Genomic DNA, 20584 nt, shown 5'->3' with positions numbered 1-20584 from the left:
GGCAGAGAGAGCAAAACAAATCGCTCCTGAAAACTCATATTTCGCAGACACACTGGGACAAGTCTACAAACACTTTCTGTACAGAAAAGTCAGTGTGCTGGAGTCTAACCCAAACACCTTGACTGAAGTCTTGGATTTGGCAACGAAAGCCTTTGAAGCATTTGAACATGGAGAGATTCTTGCAGGAAAGGAACAAGAGAACAGAGACGGTTTGAGCCAACAGTCAGAAATCTTTAACTACATGCCGAAAATTGCTTACTTGCAAGTTGCAAACAAGCTCTTTGAATACAAGGGCGTTATAGAATCGGTAGCCAAAAGAACAAACCAATATCCCAAATATGAAAATCTGAAATCCCCTCTCTCTAATCAGATACAAGAAAGAGCAAGATTCATTAACATGTTACTGAGTTACTCACAAGAGAGCTTTGAAGAAGAAAACCCAGATTATTTTTTGCAAGATGCAAGAACATGCTATGAAGATTACACTGGTTATGCCTTGCCGGAGGGTCTCGGAGAAGGACCCACAGAAAAACAGCTCAGTTTTCTTCATGAGAACTGGCAGAATGACACACAAGAACCAGGGTTGAACTTGAAAATGAAGGTTGAAAAACTCAAGTCCTCCTTCCACGAAACACATGAGAAATATTTCAGGTCCAGGTACCTTCTACCCCGCCTTTATCTTGAAACAAGTGACGGAACCAAGGTCAGAGTTGGCGGAGTGGTCCGTTGTTACAAAGTGTACACCACCATGGGGGATGAAGAAATAGAGCTGGATGTGGATCCTGCCAAACAGCTGGCTCTCTGGAAGTCTGGAACAGTGACCTTTGAACTTGGATTCACCATCAGAGGCCCTACAGCCTACGACATTCAGTTCCCAGATTAAGATGAGGAGGCGATAACCGAAGAAAGGTAAACATTTTTGGTTAACATTTTTACATATCAAGATACATGTTGACCTTGAGGTTGCATTTCTGTTGTTTAGTAAATAGAAAATGTTTTAACTGCATATTTCTTGTAAGTATTGTTCTTATCGCCCATGCAGGTGTTCTCCTATGATAAGCCAAACATGGCGGCTGACCACGGAGACCTGAACCAACTGTACGGCACCAACATTATTTTAGATTATTACTTGAATGTTGTGGCTTTTTGGTTTTGAAGTTCAGAAAATAATTATTTTTCTTGAATTATGAATTATGCTATGCATCGATTTTTTCTCGAAATAATCGTCTTAAACATTACATCTTATTCTCAGTGAATTTACGTGTGAAGATCGTTTATATTTTGATCTGCATGCAATACTGGCACACCGCTAAGAATAGGAGTTAGACAAAAAATATAAGTCTAGCAAATAATACATTTTCTTATGAATTATGTCATGTAGTGCTTTTTTCTCGAAATAATCATTTTAAACATTACATCTTATTATCATTGAATTTACGTGTGAAGATAGTTTAGCATATATTTTGATGTGCATGCCACACTGGCATACCGCTACAAATAGGAGTTAGACAAAAAATGTATAACTTTTTTTAGATTAATGCTTGAATGTTGGTTTGTTTTCAAGTCTGGCAAATTTCTAATGAATTATGTTATGTATTACTTTTTTCTCAAAATAATAATTTTAAACATTAAATCCTTATCTCATTGAATTTACGCATGAAAAGTTTATATTTGGATCTGCATGTGACACTGGTACACGGCTATACTGTAAATAGGAGTCAGACAAAAAATATGTTCTATTATGAGGAGAACTGGCACTCGCGGGTTAGTTCCGGTTTTCTGGACTGGTTGCAGTAATAATCTTTGACCACGCGGGGCGCTCGTAGGCGAGTCCAGAATGAATGGGAGCCAACGGGGTTTTATCCTCAGAATCCACTTTTCTCACGATGTAATTTTTTGTCAAGTAATTTTAAAGTTGCTATCAAAGGGTGGGGCTAAGATAATAAACTCAGCTGAATATTTCATTTTTTAAGGTCACGTTCTAAAAAGGCGTTAAAAACATGCGATGACGTCACACACTGTAATACTGTCAGAGGTACTGCTTTACGGCAGTTTCTAAAGCACTTCCCTTGTCCCGCAACGATAACACCAGCTGTTGGAGGTAAGGCTTTTTTTTTGCCCTAGTTACAGAGTTTTAGTGAGCTAATGTAAAAAAAAAGAAATGCGCGAATGTTTTACATATGTTACTTACAGAGAGTGTTTTTTCTAATCCTCACTAGTGCCGATGATAAAGCTTTTTTTTTTAGTAACGATTATGAGCCATTTCTTTCTCCTAAAATAGAAACCTGGATTAGAATCATAATTTTAAGACTGCATCAATTTAGTAAACAATCTGCTAGAGAGCAGTGTTCTGTTGTTCTCCTCATGCCTCTTCCTTTCTTGATCTCTACAGTCGGACCTTGATGCTGTGACAACGGACAAGTCTTCTTCCTCTGTCCTTTTCCCCTGCCTCTGTTCAGTATGTTCAGTGTTGTTAAATCATTTCTCTTTTTTTTTATTAGTTACTGTTCTTATTGTGTTCTTGTTAGTGTGATGTTTGAATAAACTTGCCTGCTGCAATGTTGGTATAATGTTTGTATAATTACTGTTATACAACTGTTACTGTTTCAATGTGACCCAGACCATATTTCTCATTTAACAAACATGTGTATCTTATAATGTGTTGCATGGCAGAGCAATTACGGTATATTCAATGGCTTAAAACAAACCCATCTGTAAAGATCAGTGAATGCATAGAAATGAATTACAAGTGGTGTAGATGGTTTTCCCTCTGCAAGATCATTAGCCCAAGTCCTACAAAAAAATAACGACTGTAATAGCAGATGTTGAAGTTGTTAAATCGTTAACTAACCATTTGTATGGAACAATCGGTTAAGGTGAGTTAAGTGCTTGAGTCTCGACACTTTAGAGAATGTCTAGCGCGCAACTTGAATAAGCCATGTGCGATATTACCCGGGCTCCAGCGCAACTTTCCTTAACAGGTGAAGCCTCAGGTAGCCTGGCTAGGACCATTCATACAGAGCAAGCAAGAACGTTACCTTTTTCTGTCCTTGGTAAACGAAAAGACGGACAATCCGTTTCCACTGTAAGTGCAGTTTATCATTGCACATTTACGAGGCATTTCTTTTTTAAACTATCTTTATTTTCGAAAAATAGACAATGACAGATTAAATGATATTGAGCGGGATATTGACTGTATTATTTAAGGTGGTCATACCGTACCTACCATGTGGCTATAACACATTGAACATTGAACACAAGAAATGGAAGAAATTCCATTTATGCCATGTACTTTCACCATACATACTATCTAAAAAATAAAAGGACCTGCAGGAAAATCTAAATACAGTACTCAAAAATTGAGTTAACACGTTTCTCATTGCTCTTCAGCTTCAGATGCCGTAAGAGGGGTCTCTGGTCGTAATCAGTCGCAAGTCCGTCCCTGACCAATCAGCATTCATTAGCAGAATGCTAGCGTGTATGGCCAACAACGGCCCAAACTGTAAGAAATCGAAAGGACATAAGTACTCACTCATTTGACTTTTGAACCATAATCTATATTGAACTTGCGGAATCTACAATAAAATTTGCGATATTTCAACGACAAGCAGGTGAAAGAGGCATAATTAGCCGTTTAGCCCCATAGACTCCCATTCAATCTGGACTCGCCCGCGATCAACCCCAGTGGATGTCTCATGGAACTACAACCAAAATCGGTACAATGGGGCGTATAGGGAGTGCCCAGGCTCTTCGTAGACGGGCTCTGATACTACTCGCTTACCTAAAACTCGCTTACTACGTTCTGCTTACCCAATTTGACGTCATAGTTAGTAAGAGTAGTAAGCAAGTAGGTGGTTTCGAACACACCCGATAACACCAGAGACACGGGGGAGAGATCGCCAGATTTCTTCCGGCAGCTATTGGACAGGGTTAGGTCTATTGATCAGCTAGGACAGGGGTGGGGAACCTTTTTCACATCAAGGGCCATTTCAATTTTTCCAAAGTCCTCAGAGGGCCGTACCATTATGAACACATAACTAAAGATGAAAAAAAAGACAAAAAAAGTCTATAACTGCTGTGTTACTAAGCCTCATGTTTGCTGCATTTCTAGACGCACCTAATGTGATGGCTGGAACTGTTTTTCTCTAGCAAGGCGTTTGATGTCAGCTGGCAGTGATGATGAAGCTACTCCAGGGATGGGCAACTTTCATGATAAAGAGGGCCACATTTTTTATCATAACCATCGGAGGGCCACATGACTTCACACTTCAACTATACGTGAGCTGAGAGAAGCTACATAATTTTGAATTTGGTAGATGATTTCCTGTGTTCTGGTGCATTTTGGCGATGGCCACTACCTAAAAAATCGTCCAGAATCATAACCTATGTACGGTATGTTAATTGAACCAACATACATTAATTTCATGTTTTCCATGCTCAAACAGCCACATGAATGGTCAGTATTTTTATCAGTGCAAAGGGCTCACATACATCATCATTCAATGAAGTCAAAAAACTGAAAAACCGTGGCCCAACATTAAGTGCAACAACTCAATGAACTCAAACCCAACAAGCAGTTTTAGTAGTTGTAGTGGCGACTTAAGTGGATATCTTTAGTGACTGATATCGCTTCTAAGCAAACTAGACGCATGGGTTTGCCTTTGAATTCTATGAATTCTTCTCATCTTTCTTGAACGAGTTTTCTGTAACTCGATCAATTATTATTATTATTATTATAATTTTTTTTTTTTTTTTTTTTTTTTTTTATGTGCAGGCTGAGTGGGCATGCGGGCCGCGGGCCACATGCCCGCGGGCTGCGGGCCGCATGCGGCCCGCGGGCCGCCAGTTCCCCATCCCTGAGCTAGGAGAACGCTCACACGTGCTTAGATACTCTTCAATCTCTCTTTGCTTCAGAGTCTCAGTTTACCATACCGAAAATACGAGATACCCAATAAACTCTCTTAAAAGCTTTTCCTTTGGATTTGACCACTTTCCTTGAAGAACTCAGCAAGGTTAACTTGAGACGGACCTTTCGACATATTTCTCTCTGAATCTTTTTTTTTTTTTTTTAATTTCATTTCATTTTCAGATCCCAGTTCACTTAATTTACAAGGGAACAGGTTCAAAACAAAATGCCTGATCGCTACCCTCAGTGGCAACCATCTTAATTGTTTATGAAAAAGAAGAATATGAAGGCCTTCTCTGCGTTTATACCCTACTTCCATCATAATAAACCATGTCACAACATGAACATTTAGTTTAAATAACTTTTGAAAACAAACATTTCCTCCGAATTTCTGAAGAGAAAATTAGTAGTGGAACTAACAAAATTAGACTTTAGACCATACAAATTGCCCTGCGTCTAAACTTAGCTCCGCTGATAATGTACAGCATATTTTTTTAAATCTTAATCCAATGTGTTAGGAAGCCTATAGTATTTCATTCTTATTTTGATTAGCCTCGCACACTTCTCTGCTCAAATTACATAATGTATCCGTATCAATCAAATTCGTTCATCCATTGTCACATAATCATTTATTCGAAGTAAAAAAATCAACACGACTAACTCCCAGTCACCCCCAGAAACATGTAAGAGGCCCTCGATCTAACCAAACTGACAGAGGGCGAGGCCCATGCAAGGCAGGTAACCAAATATACACCTCATCTTCCGAAGAGCAAAAGTGACACCTGTTGTCCAGTTTTGCATTTTCTTTATTATAGTCACAGACACAACGCTGTATGTCTGTGACTATAAGAATGATGAGGCTGGGTGGATTCAGAAGAGGGGACATCTGCGAACAGGTGGGATGTTTTTTTTTTATCTCTTAGGATCTCGTTTTAGTGTCTGTGGTTCTCCTTGCCTCTGGAAGTCTGCCAGAGGAGCTGAGGGCGTTAATATAGCTGTCAATATCTTTCAATTAAATCTTAAAAAAACGTAACTTTTAAGCGTTCTTCTAACCACGTTTTCTGTTATGTTTTTTGCTTAATACCTCAAATATAGGTGATTCTCGTTATCGTTGCTTGAAACGGATCAATTGTTGTTGTGATGTATTTTTCCTTTTTAAGCTTCATTAATAGACCAACAGACCATGTTTCGGGTGCGAGTCTCCGCGGTCCGTCTCCTTGGTGAGCATATCATCATAAAACAGCCATCCGACACACCATCTGATTATTACAGTAAAGGCCATTGTTTACTGTTGCGCAAAAGCATAAAACTCAGAATATATCAATTATTTTGCAATTTGATATATAGTATCCTATTAGGCATACGTAAAGGAATACGTTAGGAACTGTCATTGAAAGTTCAGTACATGCAATGCAGTAAATTATATTAACATAGCCTATAGCAATTATCAAATATTCTAAATTGCATTATTAAAAACCAATATTAATCATAAGCATGTTTTATTCAAAGGGATTGTCATGCTTTCATGTATGTCTACAGAATCAAGTAAGTGTAGCAACAAAGCCACCCACGCACACACTTGCCAGCACAATGTCAATCCCTTCATGTCATGATATTCAATTTGAATTGAAAAAAGAGCATCGATGAGCAACGACAAAGAGCAATGCGTCCGCTCCCCCAGCCTCCCCAGAGTACCACTACTACAACCAGACCCTGAGCTGGAGCGACGCGCGGAGCTTCTGTCGGGTCAAGCACGGCGACCTGGCCACCGTGACCTCCATGGAGGAGGCCCAGCTCCTGGCCCAGACCGCCGCCGGCCGGGGCGACGCCTAGATCGGCCTCCGTAACGAAGGACCCACCAGGTGGCTGTGGTCGAACGGAAACGGAGCGCTGCCTAGTTTGAATTGGGGTAAAGGGCAGCCCAACTATAAGGACTGCGGCAGGGATTGCTGCGCAGAGGTGTCTGCATCGGGCTGGAACGATCTGAATTGTACCCGTGTAGGCTACGTCATCTTGTGTGCCGAGGCGGTGAGTCGAAACCATTCTTGTGTGATTTACGATTCACAAAGTTTCACTTGCAAATTGTAAATGCTGTAATTCAAATAAAACTTCTCAATAGAGATGAGCGTTTTTATGTAGCAAGTGCGCATGCACGCGAGGGATTTCCCTGACCGTGGGTCAGAAGCCTGGAACGGTCAAAAACGCAAACGGTCCCTTAAAGAGGCAGGCGCACTCAACCAGAAACAATGATCTGTAATTAAATTAGTAAAATTGTACCAATATTTTAACGGGGAATGACTTTTCTTTCTCCAGAAACGTCGCCGTACTATTTCCTTCAGCCCCATGCGTGGGGATGGAGAGCTGCCCTGGATCATTGCAGAAGCCTTGATATGGACCTGCCCGCTGTCGGAAGCATCACGACAGTCATCAATGCGGAAGGGATAACCTCCTTCTGGAGCGGCCTCTTCCTGGACCGGTGGGCGTGGTCCGACGAGAGCCCCACCTCCCTCAGGTACTGGATGGTGGGCAGGCCCGCCAACCTCCAGGGCTGTGCCGTTGTCAGCGTCACGGACCAGGGCCGGTGGTACGAGGAGCAGTAAGAGGCCGAGATGCCTTTCGTCTGCCAGGGCGGTGAGTTCTGCTCGTCTCCACCACAAGGTGGCAAGACAGTCACCGTTCAGAAACAACTGTCTTTGACGTTTTGAAATGTGACGGCCGATCAACATCCCCACCTGGTGGCAAATAAGAAGACCCCTTTAAAAAGAGTGAGCTGTTGAATGTGGTGTAGATGTTGGTGAACAGAAGGTTCTCGTTGCAGGTCTGAAATCGCGGAGGGTGCTGATCAAGTTAAAGATGGAATCGGATGATGACCTCGAACGCTCAGCCCCCAGTGCTCAGCTCCTGCAGCAGGTGAGAGAGCCATACCTGACTACTTGTGTACTCTCAAGTGATGACAGCACGACCGGGCAATACGAGAACCGTCGTTTGTGTTTGTGTCGGTGTGTTCAGCTCGAGGCGCAGTTGAGAAGTCAGGGGATATCAGATTTCAAACTCAGCTGGAAGAGCGACATCCGTCGTCAGGATGAGATAAACGAGAATCCTGCAGCTGAGAGCCACGGTCCAGGTTCTGAAGAACTGAAGTTGGTTTGTTCTGATGATAGCCCAACTGAACTTATGTTCTGATGATTTCCGCAAATTATACCATGTATTGCAATTATTGCAAATAAAAGCAGTAAAAATAAGACACTGTATATTATTGACGTAGATAAACGTAGATAAATCAATAAATAAAAATTCATTGAATTGACTTCATTGAATATTTTCGCCTGAAGTAACTTTATCTTCTCTATTCCTTTCAGGATGTTGACTGACTGAAGCAACAGACCATACGTACACACATACGCGCACTTGCATACATAGCCGACCACATATAGATAAATAAACACACATGCAAAATATTTGCATGTGTTTAGATGAGGAGCTTATTATTATTATGGACCTTATTATCAGAGTTACTGTTAGTTTTGTGCATTCCGCGTGAATTTATTTGTAGCAACTTATTAAGTAATTGTATATCATGACACAATGTGCAGTTTGTCTCTAGAGCACTGTTTTGAGGGGCTGCTGTAAAATGTCAGAGTAGTAAAGGGAGAGAGCAAGATTCGGAAAATTAACAACCCAATAAAATGCCCCTCCCTCTCTGATCCCTCCCTTTAATGTTTAAGTAGCGGGTTGAGGATCAGGGGGTAGAGTACTGTCGTATAAAGTAGCCTGCGGAGCCCTTTGAGACCGGAGCTGTGATTCAAGATATACAAATCAAATGGACCTGACTTGGTGTTTGTTAGCAGGATGAGGAAGATGTTTCACAATGCACAAACTAAGACACGAGTGCAGGCCCTGCGTGATGGTTCAGTGCTCGTCAAAGATCGAGGCCTGTTTGAAAATGTCCTGCCCGGCGTGGTAGGAGATGAGACCTATAACCTTCAACTAATAAAAGCTTTAGACATAAATCAAGTCTGCGTGGCTCCCATTTATTCTTATTTTACAAAGGATGTGGGCCTATTCACGTGGTTGAATGATAGTTGTATAGCTAGGTAGGTGTGCTTCATACATCTTGTTAAATTATGTGTTCTCATAATGTTATCCTATTTGTTAAAATAATATACCCCTGTGTTACGTGGATTACAACCTATTTTTGTATCCAACGTATTTTTGAAATACTGTAAATGGTCATGTACCCTGGCAGGCTGCTTTTTATTGTATTTTGAATTTCACTCGTTCTGGTCCGATCATTTTCATGCATTAATTCCCACCTGCAAACTCCAGTCCAAGCCATCCATCCACAAATAAACATTCCATCAGCAGGTTTATATTATTACGCCTAACCTTCTCATTTTAGGCAAAGTATAAGACAATACTATCTTAACAGTATAATTGTAACCATGATATAAATGGAGACATTCAAGTAACAATATTTAAATACTTACATTGTTGGGTAAGACAGAATTTGGTTTTATTCTGAATCCAGTGAAACAGATTGGTGGTTTTAGCTGATATAAAAACTTTCAGGTGTTTATGTTTAAGTATTTGGCAGACGCTTTATTCCAAAGCGACATACATAAAAAAATACTTAGCCTAAAAAACAATCACTGTAAAAATTATAATATTTTTAAGGAAAGAATGTTAATACAATTAAATACAAAATATCAAAACAAAGTGTCAAGACAGAATAAACTGCTGCTGCAACAACAGTCAGAGATCCAGTCTATAAGGTCCCTAAGATATATAGTGTATTCATACATCGTTTATGTCGGATATATATGTAAATATAACCTAATCATATATTGTTTCTTAAACTTAAAAATAGCTGACCATTTTTTTCCCCTTCTCTCGGACGTCTGGTCACTTATAGCATGTAAGAATATTCTATTAAAAAATGAGAAAACGCATGAAAATCAGTGGTATTCAGTGAGGTATGATAAATTAAATGCGCTGACAGTTCATTGCTCCTGTCAAACGGATTACACTGAGTGCAGCGGATCATCATTCCAAGATGGTGGCCCTTCATCTCGTCAGCGCCAGTAGGCCGTAGCGTTCGATGGGCCTTCTATGATATAGGATTTCAATGGTGTCAACCTTTTCATCCTAGACAAACCAGAAAGGGCTTTTTACAATTTACCGTAGTAGACTCTAGCTCTATTTATTTCAATATGAATACCTAAAGTTACAGTATTTCTATTATAAGTCATTTAGCCATACCACATCCCCTCCTGCTGTATAATGAGCTGCTGTTATTTTGGTGTGGACTAAACGTCCACACAACACTGAAGAATCTGAAAGGTATAGGATATTAAAGACAAAAGGATGTTGATTTGTTAAACATTTGAACGAAGATTAACGGTTAAAAATTGACCAAGTTACAAAGTCAGAAGTAGTTGAAGTGTCAGAGAATGTGCGAACAGACTTCCATTGTAACCCCTAAAGTGGAATATTTAATATTTTATAAATCTGAAAAGAAGTGCGCGATTTCAAGCTAATCTGAACAATTTAAAATTGAAGAAAAAAAAAGTCTTGAATAAGAAAGAAAGAAAGAAAGAATAAAAATTTAAGAAAAACTAGATGAGGGCTGCATGAAGCACTCACCTAATCTATCCCAGGGTAATGCTGGGATGAATCGTAACAGCTCCGAGAGACAAGCCATTATCCAAGCCGTGGAAGAGGTCTCAGACTCAAGCACACGGGTCTAAAGTGTAAAAATGGATAAAAAGCGCCCGGGGAGGACCATGACGCAGCCGCTCAAATGCCCTCCTCCGAAACGCCCTGGAGTAGAGCCGTCCAAGCGCCCCCCCCCCCTTTGTAGAGCAGAGTGTAGCGGCTCTTGGCAGCGTCGCTATAACACAAAAACAACTGTTGTGTGGCGTAGAACCAAAAGCCAAAGGAGCACCGTCTTAAAAGATAGAGCATACGAAGTGGCTTGAGACAGAGGTTCGAAAGGGTCCCTGGATGGTGGGACAGCCCAAACGGCTGCCGTAAGGGCTTATGGTGCTAGCCATTTGTATGATACGCCGATACGTCCGACCTGCTCTAGCGAGAAGGTGACGTAATTTGTCTGGGAAAGCTGGGAGATTCACACCTTACAACTACAACGTACCGGCGTACCAAACAAATGGATAGCACCATTAGATAGCGGAGAAAGCCAAGCGTATCTCCAGTAAGCACTGTAGGAAACCAAGCTCGCCGCCCAACTCACAAAGAGATGGGTCAACGTGGTTGTTGTCACACCACGGAGAGGAAGCGCTCCACTTCACCGCGCAGAGGACGGAAGAGAATGGCACTCTGGATAGTGTTGATAACCACTGCTGGCAGATTCTGCCCTGCAGGATCAACCAATCCGAAGCCAACACCGACACATAGGGCCGGTGAAGCACTGTCCCGTCCCGTGCGCTTGTATAAGCACAATCGGTCTGACTGAGACCAGCCATGACGCCGCTAGTTATGGAAACGACAGAGCTAGACGGCTCTCCAGGGACACCAGAACCAGGAACAGATCCTCCTGTTTGACCAAAAGAGTATGGAGCAGTTGAAGTGGCGAGAATGCAAACATGAGAGCTTGCGGTTAAGGAGGGCGTGCCATTGGGTCTAACCCCAAACGGGGAAGATCGTGATGGCTGAGAAAGAACCAGAACCGGCAATGAGTGTTCTCTCTGGACGCGAAAGGTCCACCTGAGCCGTTCTGAGCCGGACTGCAGCCAGACATGAGGTGCGCCCTGAAGTTCTGGGCGCCCACGATATGCAGGACTCTAGGCTGGGCTGAGCAGATATGACACCCTGTCTGTTCTGATCAGAACATAGCGGCACCAGGTGAGGAAAAGGAAAATAACCAATTTTTCAACCATGGCGAGCCCTAGCACATTTATTTGTGCAGTGGGGAGCGTCAGCCACTCGCTTCCGACCACGTGGGGAGGTACGTCCCACCCCAATGCGTCGACGAGTTGTACGTAAAGACCACAACGTAAGACGTCACTCGAAGAGAATCTCCTTGAGAAGTGCGAAGGGGGCTTCCCCAATATTCCTGGTCTGGCAACACAGAGCCACCGATGTGGTCTACACCACAAGGGGCAGACGCAGGGGGAGCACAGGGTGGACAGCTGCCATCAGCCCCAACAGGTGCATGATAGACAGTGCGGTCACGCTCCTGTGAAAGCGGGAGAGGCTAGAGCCTCGCTGTCATCGTGGCCGAGTAGGGACACTCCCATCGACTAGCCGACGGCTGGGGAGCGGTGAGCTCTTCCCAGTTGATGGCTGAACCCAAGGAAGAGTGTTACGTGTGTGGTTGTTTTCCTGTGTCTCCCCTCTCATTCTCTGTAGGTCTCACACCATTGGCTGTTCCTCCACCATCGTCCAACCCCCTGTCCAATCTGGGAGCTGTCTGGCCAATCAGTGTCATCAGGCCTTGATAACTTGCACCTGTTTGTCTCCATTGAAACGCCATTGTCTGCCTGTGTGTTGGCTGTGTCATATTGTTGCCTTTTGTTTTTGAGATGCCATAGGGGTTTAGGTGAATAGGTAAGATACCCTTGGGTTTACACTACCATCACGTAGATTTACTCTGTTATCACATCAGGTTAGAAGCGGGGCCACCCTCTGTATGTATTAGCTAGGTTGTATGTGTGCACTAGTTAGTTGTCACTTTATCTTGTTTTCTTTGATTTGGCTCCGCTTATAGTTCCCTATTCCCCTTGGCGGAACGCTCGCCAAATAAACACACTAATGTACCTAGTTTGCTGTTGTGCCCTGTTTTGTTGTTCTCCCAGCCAGTCTAACAGTAACATGTGTTATGGTTCCCCTACTTCCCCCCTAGACGTAGCAAGCTAACATCCTGGAGCCATAACATATTTGGGGGCTCGTCCGGGAACCTCATTGAAGGACTCCACGTCGGGCTGGCTGTGAGTTGTTCGATGCAGGTGTGCGCATAGTGTAGCTGGTTTGTGTGTATAGGATAGGCAGTAGTTGTTTTTGTAGGGCTCGTTATGGAGGCTTTTGATTTGGGTGTCTTTTTGGCTGATCCGTGTATGGATCGAATTGACAGATGCCGGAAGGCTGATTTATATGCCATAGTGGCTCATTTTGAGTTTGCAGTTCAGGGGACCCTGCTCAAAGCGAGACTTAAGGAGTGTGTCGTGGATATGCTGGTGGGCAAGGAGGTGCTTGGTGTGACTGTGGCTTCTCCTTGTAGTGATGCCAGGGTGGACATGCAGGCTGGGGCAGAGGCTAAGCCACCCGCTACCTTACCGCACTTTAATCCGTTGACACCTACTTTATCAATGTCGACTCAGGACGCCCGTCTGAAAGTAAGGTTGGCCCGCTTGCAAATGGAGGCTGAGCGTGGAGAGAGGCAAGCTGAGCGTGAGCACCAACTGGAGATTCGACGGATTGAGGCAGAGAAGGAGGTGAAACTACGGAGGTTGGAATTGGAGGCTGCAAGTGCGGCACGTTCAACCCAAACCACCCTCTCTTCTCCACTAGCTAGCTCATTTGGCACATTGGATGTGACTAAACAAATGGCTTTGGTTCCGCAGTTCCGGGAATCGGAAATCGATTCTTATTTTGGTGTGTTTGAACCTCTTGCTTCAGTGTAAACTATCTGGTAAAGCTCAAGAGGTGTTGGCGTCCATTTCGTTGGAGGACAGTCTAGATTACGAAATTGTTAAAACCACTGTTCTTCGTGCGTATGAGTTAGTGCCTGAGGCAAATAGACAAAAGTTTAGGAGTTGCAAAAAGTCTCCTGATCGTACTTTCATGGAGTTTGCTCGAGAGAAGGCCACCTTGTTTGATCGGTGGTGCACCGCCACTAAAACTACAGATTTTTCCTCTATTCGAGAATTAGTCCTGCTGGAGGAATTTAAGAATAGTATATCCGAACGAATAGTAACATACTTGAACGAGCAAAAAGTGATGTCACTGTCCCAGGCTGCTGTGTTAGCGGACGAGTTTGTACTGACCCACAAGCCCGCTCATGTGTTTGCTACCTCTCCCACCAGTCAGTTTCGCAAGTCAGTTTCGCTTCCTTTACGCTTTAGGGAGGAACGGGAGTGTTTTTATTGTCATGAACTTGGCCATTTAATTGCTGACTGTCAGCTTCGTATGAGAAATCATCCACCGCCCGTTCAACAACCAAAGGGGGTTGGATTGGTGAGTACAGTTTCTTGCTGTGTTGCAGTTGTGCCGACTGTGTGCGTTTCTGACCTTCCTGACCCCAGCTACAAACCATTCATTTTGAGTGGTCTCGTGTCACTGACCGGTGATCCAAAGGACCAGCAAAAGGTTCAGATTCTCCGAGACACTGGGGCGGCCCAGTCGTTTATCCTCTCTGATGTAGTGCCATTGTCAAGTGATTCATTCTGTGGTTCCAGTGTTTTGGTTCAGGGCATAGAGATGGGGTTTGTGCCAGTCCCCTTGCACCTGGTACATTTAAAATGTGATTTAGTCAGTGGAATTTTCAAAGTCGGGGTACGTCATAACCTGCCGGTAAAAGGCGTTCAGTTTATCATGGGCAATGATATTGCTGGAGGCAGAGTGCTGCCTATGTTAGAGGTATTGGACTGTCCCGAAGCTAACACTGAGGATGAGTTAGCCGAGAGATTCCCTGGGATTTTTCCAGTGGGTGCTGTCACACGGGCGCAGTCCCGAACATTGAGTGATGTGGTTGACCTATCTGACTCCTTTCTTGTCCCAGTAGGGGACGTAAATGAGGTTACTGGTTCTACCCCTGTGCACCCTCCGCAGCCTGATAAAAACAGTGCCGTTGAGTGTGCTGGCCATAGTCTCGACCCATTGCCTCTACCGATAACTTAAGCTGGTTGCTATGCAAAAGATAGATTCTGCACTGGAGCAGTATAATGAAAAGGCTGTCCCACGTTCACTGCAGACAGGTGACCCGGTTCTAGTTCTGCTGCCCATTCCCGGATTCTCTCTCTCTGCCCGTTTCTCCGGTCCTTATTGTGTGGGACGGAAGTTCAGTGACACAGATTATGTTATACAGACCCCAGATCGGAGGCGCAAGTCAAGAATTTGCCATGCCAACATGCTTAAGTTGTATCATGTAAATACCTTGACAACAGTGTTCCAGCGTTTGGCGAGGGCTTCCTTGGCGCTGCATTTGGCAAAATGTGAGTTCGGTTGGGCTACCGTTACTTACCTTGGTAAACAGGTTGGAGGTTGTGAAGTGCGCCCCGTGGAGGCTAAGGTGACTGCTATCACTGCCTCCCAGGGACCACCACCCGGCGTGAGCTGCGCTGCTTCTTGGGTATGGCTGGTTACTATCGTGGTTTCTGTAGGAATTTTTCCTCTGTTGTCGCCCCGCTGACTAGTCTGTTGAGCCCCTTTGTCCCGTTTGCGTGGTCTCCAGATTGCCAACACGCTTTTGCTTCCGTTAAGGCTCTGCTATGTAGTACCCCTGTTCTGGTGGCTCCTGACTTTGAGAAGCCTTTTAAGATGGAGGTAGACGCATGTAATGTAGGTGCTGGTGCCGTTCATATCCAGGAGGATTCCAACGGTCTGGACCATCCGGTCTGCTACTTCTTACGGAAGTTCAATGAGTGCCAGACACGGTATTCTACTATCGACAGGAAGCTCTGGCTTTGCTGTTTGCGCTCCAGTTTTTTTACGTTTATTTGGGATCGATATTGTTGCCTTTTGTTTTTGAGATGCCATAGGGGTTTAGGTGAATAGGTAAGATACCCTTGGGTTTACACTACCATCACGTAGATTTACTCTGTTATCACATCAGGTTAGAAGCGGGGCCACCCTCTGTATGTATTAGCTAGGTTGTATGTGTGCACTAGTTAGTTGTCACTTTATCTTGCTTTCTTTGATTTGGCTCCGCTTATAGTTCCCTATTCCCCTTGGCGGAACGCTCGCCAAATAAACACACTTATGTACCTAGTTTGCTGTTGTGCCCTGTTTTGTTGTTCTCCCAGTCAGTCTAACAGTAAAATGTGTTATGGTTCCCCTACTTCCCCCCTAGACGTAGCAAGCTAACATCCTGGAGCCGTAACAAAGAGCGATGGTTTATCACCGTCATGTTGTCACTTCTCGCAGCTTCTTCTGAGTGGCTAAGGACAAGCAGGTCGTCAAGATACAAAATAATATTTGTATCCCTTGATGCCTGCAGCACAAGCACAACCTCCACACACTATGAGGATGTGCGCATCCGTTACCAGTAGCAATACCATCACCCCTATCCGCACCATCATTGCCACCACTAACGGAATCCACCGCCCAAATGCAGATCCTAGGTAAGCAGGGGGCAGTACAAGGATCTTTTGGGGCTTGTAGTCCCAAATGGGACTACAAGAAAGGATTAACACAGATTTTTCCTAAAATGAATGAATAGCAGTGCTGTGCCATCATGCTGCCTTTCCAGTGCCATCATTTAACATTTCAAAATAAGGTTTCATGACGTGGACATTGTGGCTGACGTCAATATTCGTATCTATACATCTTATTTTTAATTAAGAAAAACTTAAATTAATTTAAATGATCATTTAAAAAAAGTTTTGCAAAGTTCAGTTAAATATCACAAAGAACAGAGAATGGAAATAAATAAACGCATGCACTATTCTTATTCTTAATGGTCTCAATGCTGTCTTCAAGGGCAACATATTTGCACAAGAGGAACAGTGCAAATATCAGATATTTCCATATTGATGTAACCTTGGGATCTCAAGCTCAAACCTGAGGATGTGGTTAGAGTCACTACAGAAACAATCTCACGGGTGTTTCCCTTTCTTCATAGTTACATCTACATCTTTTTGCAGATGCCTTTATCCAAAGAAAGGTAAATGTCGCTACCATCTTTTTTTAATAGTGCTGTAGAAAATAATAAAAAACCACATCAGGGAACAGGGAAGAGTGCAGAGTATCTATAAGAATTAGAAAAACAAGCGTAACCAAGTTTCACCTCCAGCTCAACCTCCTGAAAGCCCTCTGAGACGGACCTTGTTCAGATAGCCGATCCCAAGTTGACCTTTGACCACTAAAGTTGTGACCTCTTAGTGCCAACTACAAAGTTTAAGTAACAATTTTCTCGGAACAAAATGAGACTTCTACTAACGCTACTAATAATTGATATCTAAGTGATGAAGTGATCTTTAAATCTAAATGCAAAGTGTCTAAATCCGAAGCCTGATAGTATTTTATTCTGAAATGAATGATTTCAATTCAAAATACCCTGCACACACTGTAACCATCTGAGGTCAAGGTGGTGCTTCGATTTAATAATAATAATAATACATTTAATTTAGAGGCGCCTTTCAAGACACCCAAGGTCACCTTACAGAGCATATAGTCATCATACATTTTTTAAAAAACAAGACATTGTGGAAAAAATAAAAAAATAAAAAAATAAACATAAGCAATAAGAAATAAATAAAACAAAAACAAGACAAAACAAAACAAAAAAACAATCAAAACAGTGATCAGTTAGACGTTGTGTGCGAGTTTGAACAGGTGAGTTTTGAGTTGTGACTTGAAATTTGTAATGGTGTCTCACTGTTTTATGTGTGGGGGGAGGGAGTTCCAGAGCCTGGGTGCTGAACAGCTGAATGACCGGGCACCCATTGTAGTGAGTCGTGATGTGGGGATACATAGTAGTCCAGCAGAGGTGGAGCGGAGGGAGCGGGAGGGAGTATATTCTTGGAGGAGGTCGCAGAGATATCTGGGGGTTAGGTTGTGGAGAGCTTTGTAGGTGAGGAGTAGGGTTTTGTATTGGATACGGTAGTGTACTGGGAGCCAGTGAAGTTGAATGAGGACAGGGGTGATGTGGTCAGATGATTTGGTGCGGGTGATGATCCGGGCGGCTGAGTTCTGAATGATCTGCAGTCTGTTGATGAGTTTGGTGGGGAGTCCGGTGAGGAGGGCGTTGCAGTAGTCTATGCGTGATGTGACAAATGAGTGAACTAGGATTTCAGTGCTGGATTGGGTCAGTGATGGGCGGAGTCTGGCGATGTTGCGGAGGTGGAAGAATGCAGTCCGGGTGATGTTGTGAATATGGGGTGCGAATGAGAGGGTGTTGTCCAGGATGACGCCGAGGCTCTTGACTTTGGAGGAGAAGGGTACTGGGAATCCATCGATAATTATGAGTGGAGCTGGGGTGTGTTGTGATTTAGTGAGGGTGGATTTGGATCCGATGAGCAGGGCCTCGGTCTTGTTTCCATGAGTTTCAGGAAGTTCCTGCTCAACCAGCTCCGGATCTCTTCCAGGCACGTGATGAGGGAGGTGGGGGGGATGGCAGCGGTGGGTTTGGTGGAGATGTAGACCTGTGTGTTGTCAGCGTAGCAGTGAAAATGGACCCCATGGTGACGGAGGAGTGTGCCCAGCGGGAGGAGGTAAGTGGTGAAGAGGAGTGGACCCAAGACTGACCCAGTGAGACACCTGAACACCCAGACTTGTGGTTGCTTAGTGGAACAAATTGTTGACGGCCGGTGAGGTAGGATGTAAACCAGGAGAGTGCAGCACCAGTGATCCCAATACCAGCTAGGCGGTCCAGGAGCAGAGGGTGGGAGATGGTGTCGAATGCTGCGCTGAGATCGAGGAGGATGAGAATGGTGAGTAATCCAGAGTCGGCTGCAAGGAGGAGGTCGTTGGTGATTTTGACTAGGGCTGTTTCAGTGCTGTGTTTTGGACGGAAGCCAGATTGGAACGGTTCGTGGAGATTGTTAATGTCGAGGTGGGACTGTAGTTGTGCGGCAACCACCCTTTCAAGTGTTTTGGAGATGAAAGGGAGATTGGAGATGGGTAATGGTTAAGGTCAGTTGGGTCAGCACCAGGTTTTTTCAGGATGGGAGTGATGGCAGCCAGCTTGAGAGTGGGGGGTACAGTACCAGTAGTGAGGGAGGAGTTAATTATGTTGGTGATCATGGGGGAGATGGACGGAAGACATGCTTTGACAAGGGAGGTGGGAAGAGGATCGAGCTGACAGGTGGTGGTTATGCTCCACAGTTTGTTACCGGTCCCAAGTGGCCAGGACGGGGGTAACAAATAGAGTGTTGAGACCGGACTCCCTGAAAAGCAGGTAACATGTGTTACAAGGACTGAAGCGGCACTGCTCTTGTTTGGTCTCCGAAATCCGTCTCTTTATTTCACAATTATCATGAATAACACATTAATAAATAAATAAATAAATAAATAAACAAGTAGATTTGGCTGCAAACATGCAATTTTGTTTAGTGCTGTCAATATCTTTATCGATAAGTTTTGCAAAATTTAATTTAAATAACACGAAGAACAGAGAATTGAAATAAATAACCCCCTGCACTATTCTAATTCTTAATGGTCTCAATGCTGTCTTCAAGGACAATATATTTGCATAAGAGGAACAGCAGAGGCTCAAGGAAAATCAGTTATTTCCATATTGGATGTAACCTTGAGATCTAAGGCTCAACCCTGAGGATGTCTTTTTTTAATAGTGCTATAGAACAGAATAAAAACAACAACAGGGAACAGGGATATTTGTGTGCATGAGGACTCTGTACTGCAAACGAAATCTACCTTTGGGTACAAAATAAAGCAAATTGAACTAACTTGCACTTGAACTTGATAGGTCAATGGAATGCTGTGGTCCAGTTGTGCATTTGGCATTTTAGTACAACGCTGTATGTCTGTGACTAGGTATTATTGGTTAGGCTTAGTGGATTCAGAAGAGGGAACATCTGTGAACAGGTAGTGTAGTAACCTGACCAAAGACACGGACAACGGAGAACGATGTATCACCATGTAACTTTATGTAGAATCTTAGAAGTGTCGCCATACAGAGTATCCACAGGTCTTTTTACTCGTGCATTCACAGAACAAAGGAAATGCATAATGCCAGTGTCACTTTATAGTAGAGCCCCGCCTGGTGGTACAACAGAGAACTACTATCTTAAACATTACAACAGGTAGGATGTTGTTTTGAGCTCTGGATCCCGTTTAGTGTCTGTGGTTCTCCTTGCCTCTGGAAGTCTCCCAGAGGAGCTGAGGGCGTCAATATAGCTGTCAATATCTTTCAATTAAATCTTAAAGCGTAACTTTTAAATTCAATTCATTGATAGACCATCAGACCATGTTTCATGTGCGAGTCTCCGCGGTCCGTCTCCTTGGTGAGCGTTTCATCATATAACAGCCAGCCATGTCAATTATGTTGCAATTTGATGAATAATTTATCAAAAAATAATAATTCTTTAACCCTCATAGGGTGTTCGTTTTTTTGTTACACAGGAGGTGCTGCTGGGTCTGGTTGACCCATTGCATTTTAGGCCTTTTAATTCAACATAATCTAACTTTTTTTTTAAATACTCACCAAATGGTTACTTCAACCCAATTGCAAGTAATATAAACAATACATATGTTAAATTTGTTCCCTTTACCTTTGTTAAATCACATTTATGAATAGAGGTGCCACTCGTTTTTGTTTATTTTCGTATTAGCATGTAATAAAATAAGGAAATGCATCATAAAACAGGCATAACTGGGAAATTATCAACATCATTAGAAATTGAAACATACTCAATAACATCTGTCTGAACAACACATTAAAGCCTTTGAACACAGCCATTATACGTATCAGTCTATACCACACATGAGGGGCAGAGTCTCACTGTGTGTGTATTGCATATGTATTTTTTGCACTGGTTGCAT

General features: G+C 43.3%; 1 protein-coding gene across 1 annotated transcript in view; it reads left to right on the top strand.

The window, feature by feature from the left end:
• The window catches only part of sb:cb1081 (sterile alpha motif domain-containing protein 9), a 6123-nt gene extending 2419 nt beyond the window's left edge, over nucleotides 1-3704 (top strand). The window contains exons 2-4 of the mRNA XM_056576229.1: nucleotides 1-909; nucleotides 1043-2101; nucleotides 2393-3704. The exon at nucleotides 1-909 is cut by the window's left edge and continues 1290 nt beyond it. Coding sequence (XP_056432204.1) covers nucleotides 1-883 — 883 coding nt within the window. The 3' untranslated portion in view covers nucleotides 884-909; nucleotides 1043-2101; nucleotides 2393-3704. The remainder of the gene's footprint in view (nucleotides 910-1042; nucleotides 2102-2392) is intronic.
• Nucleotides 3705-20584: the final 16880 nt, after the last annotated feature.

This window comes from Gadus chalcogrammus, chromosome 17 (genome assembly GCF_026213295.1).
Source record: "Gadus chalcogrammus isolate NIFS_2021 chromosome 17, NIFS_Gcha_1.0, whole genome shotgun sequence".
Classification (NCBI taxonomy): domain Eukaryota; kingdom Metazoa; phylum Chordata; class Actinopteri; order Gadiformes; family Gadidae; genus Gadus; species Gadus chalcogrammus.
Note: the sequence above shows the minus strand (reverse complement) of the source record. Positions and strands in the feature narration are given on the sequence as shown.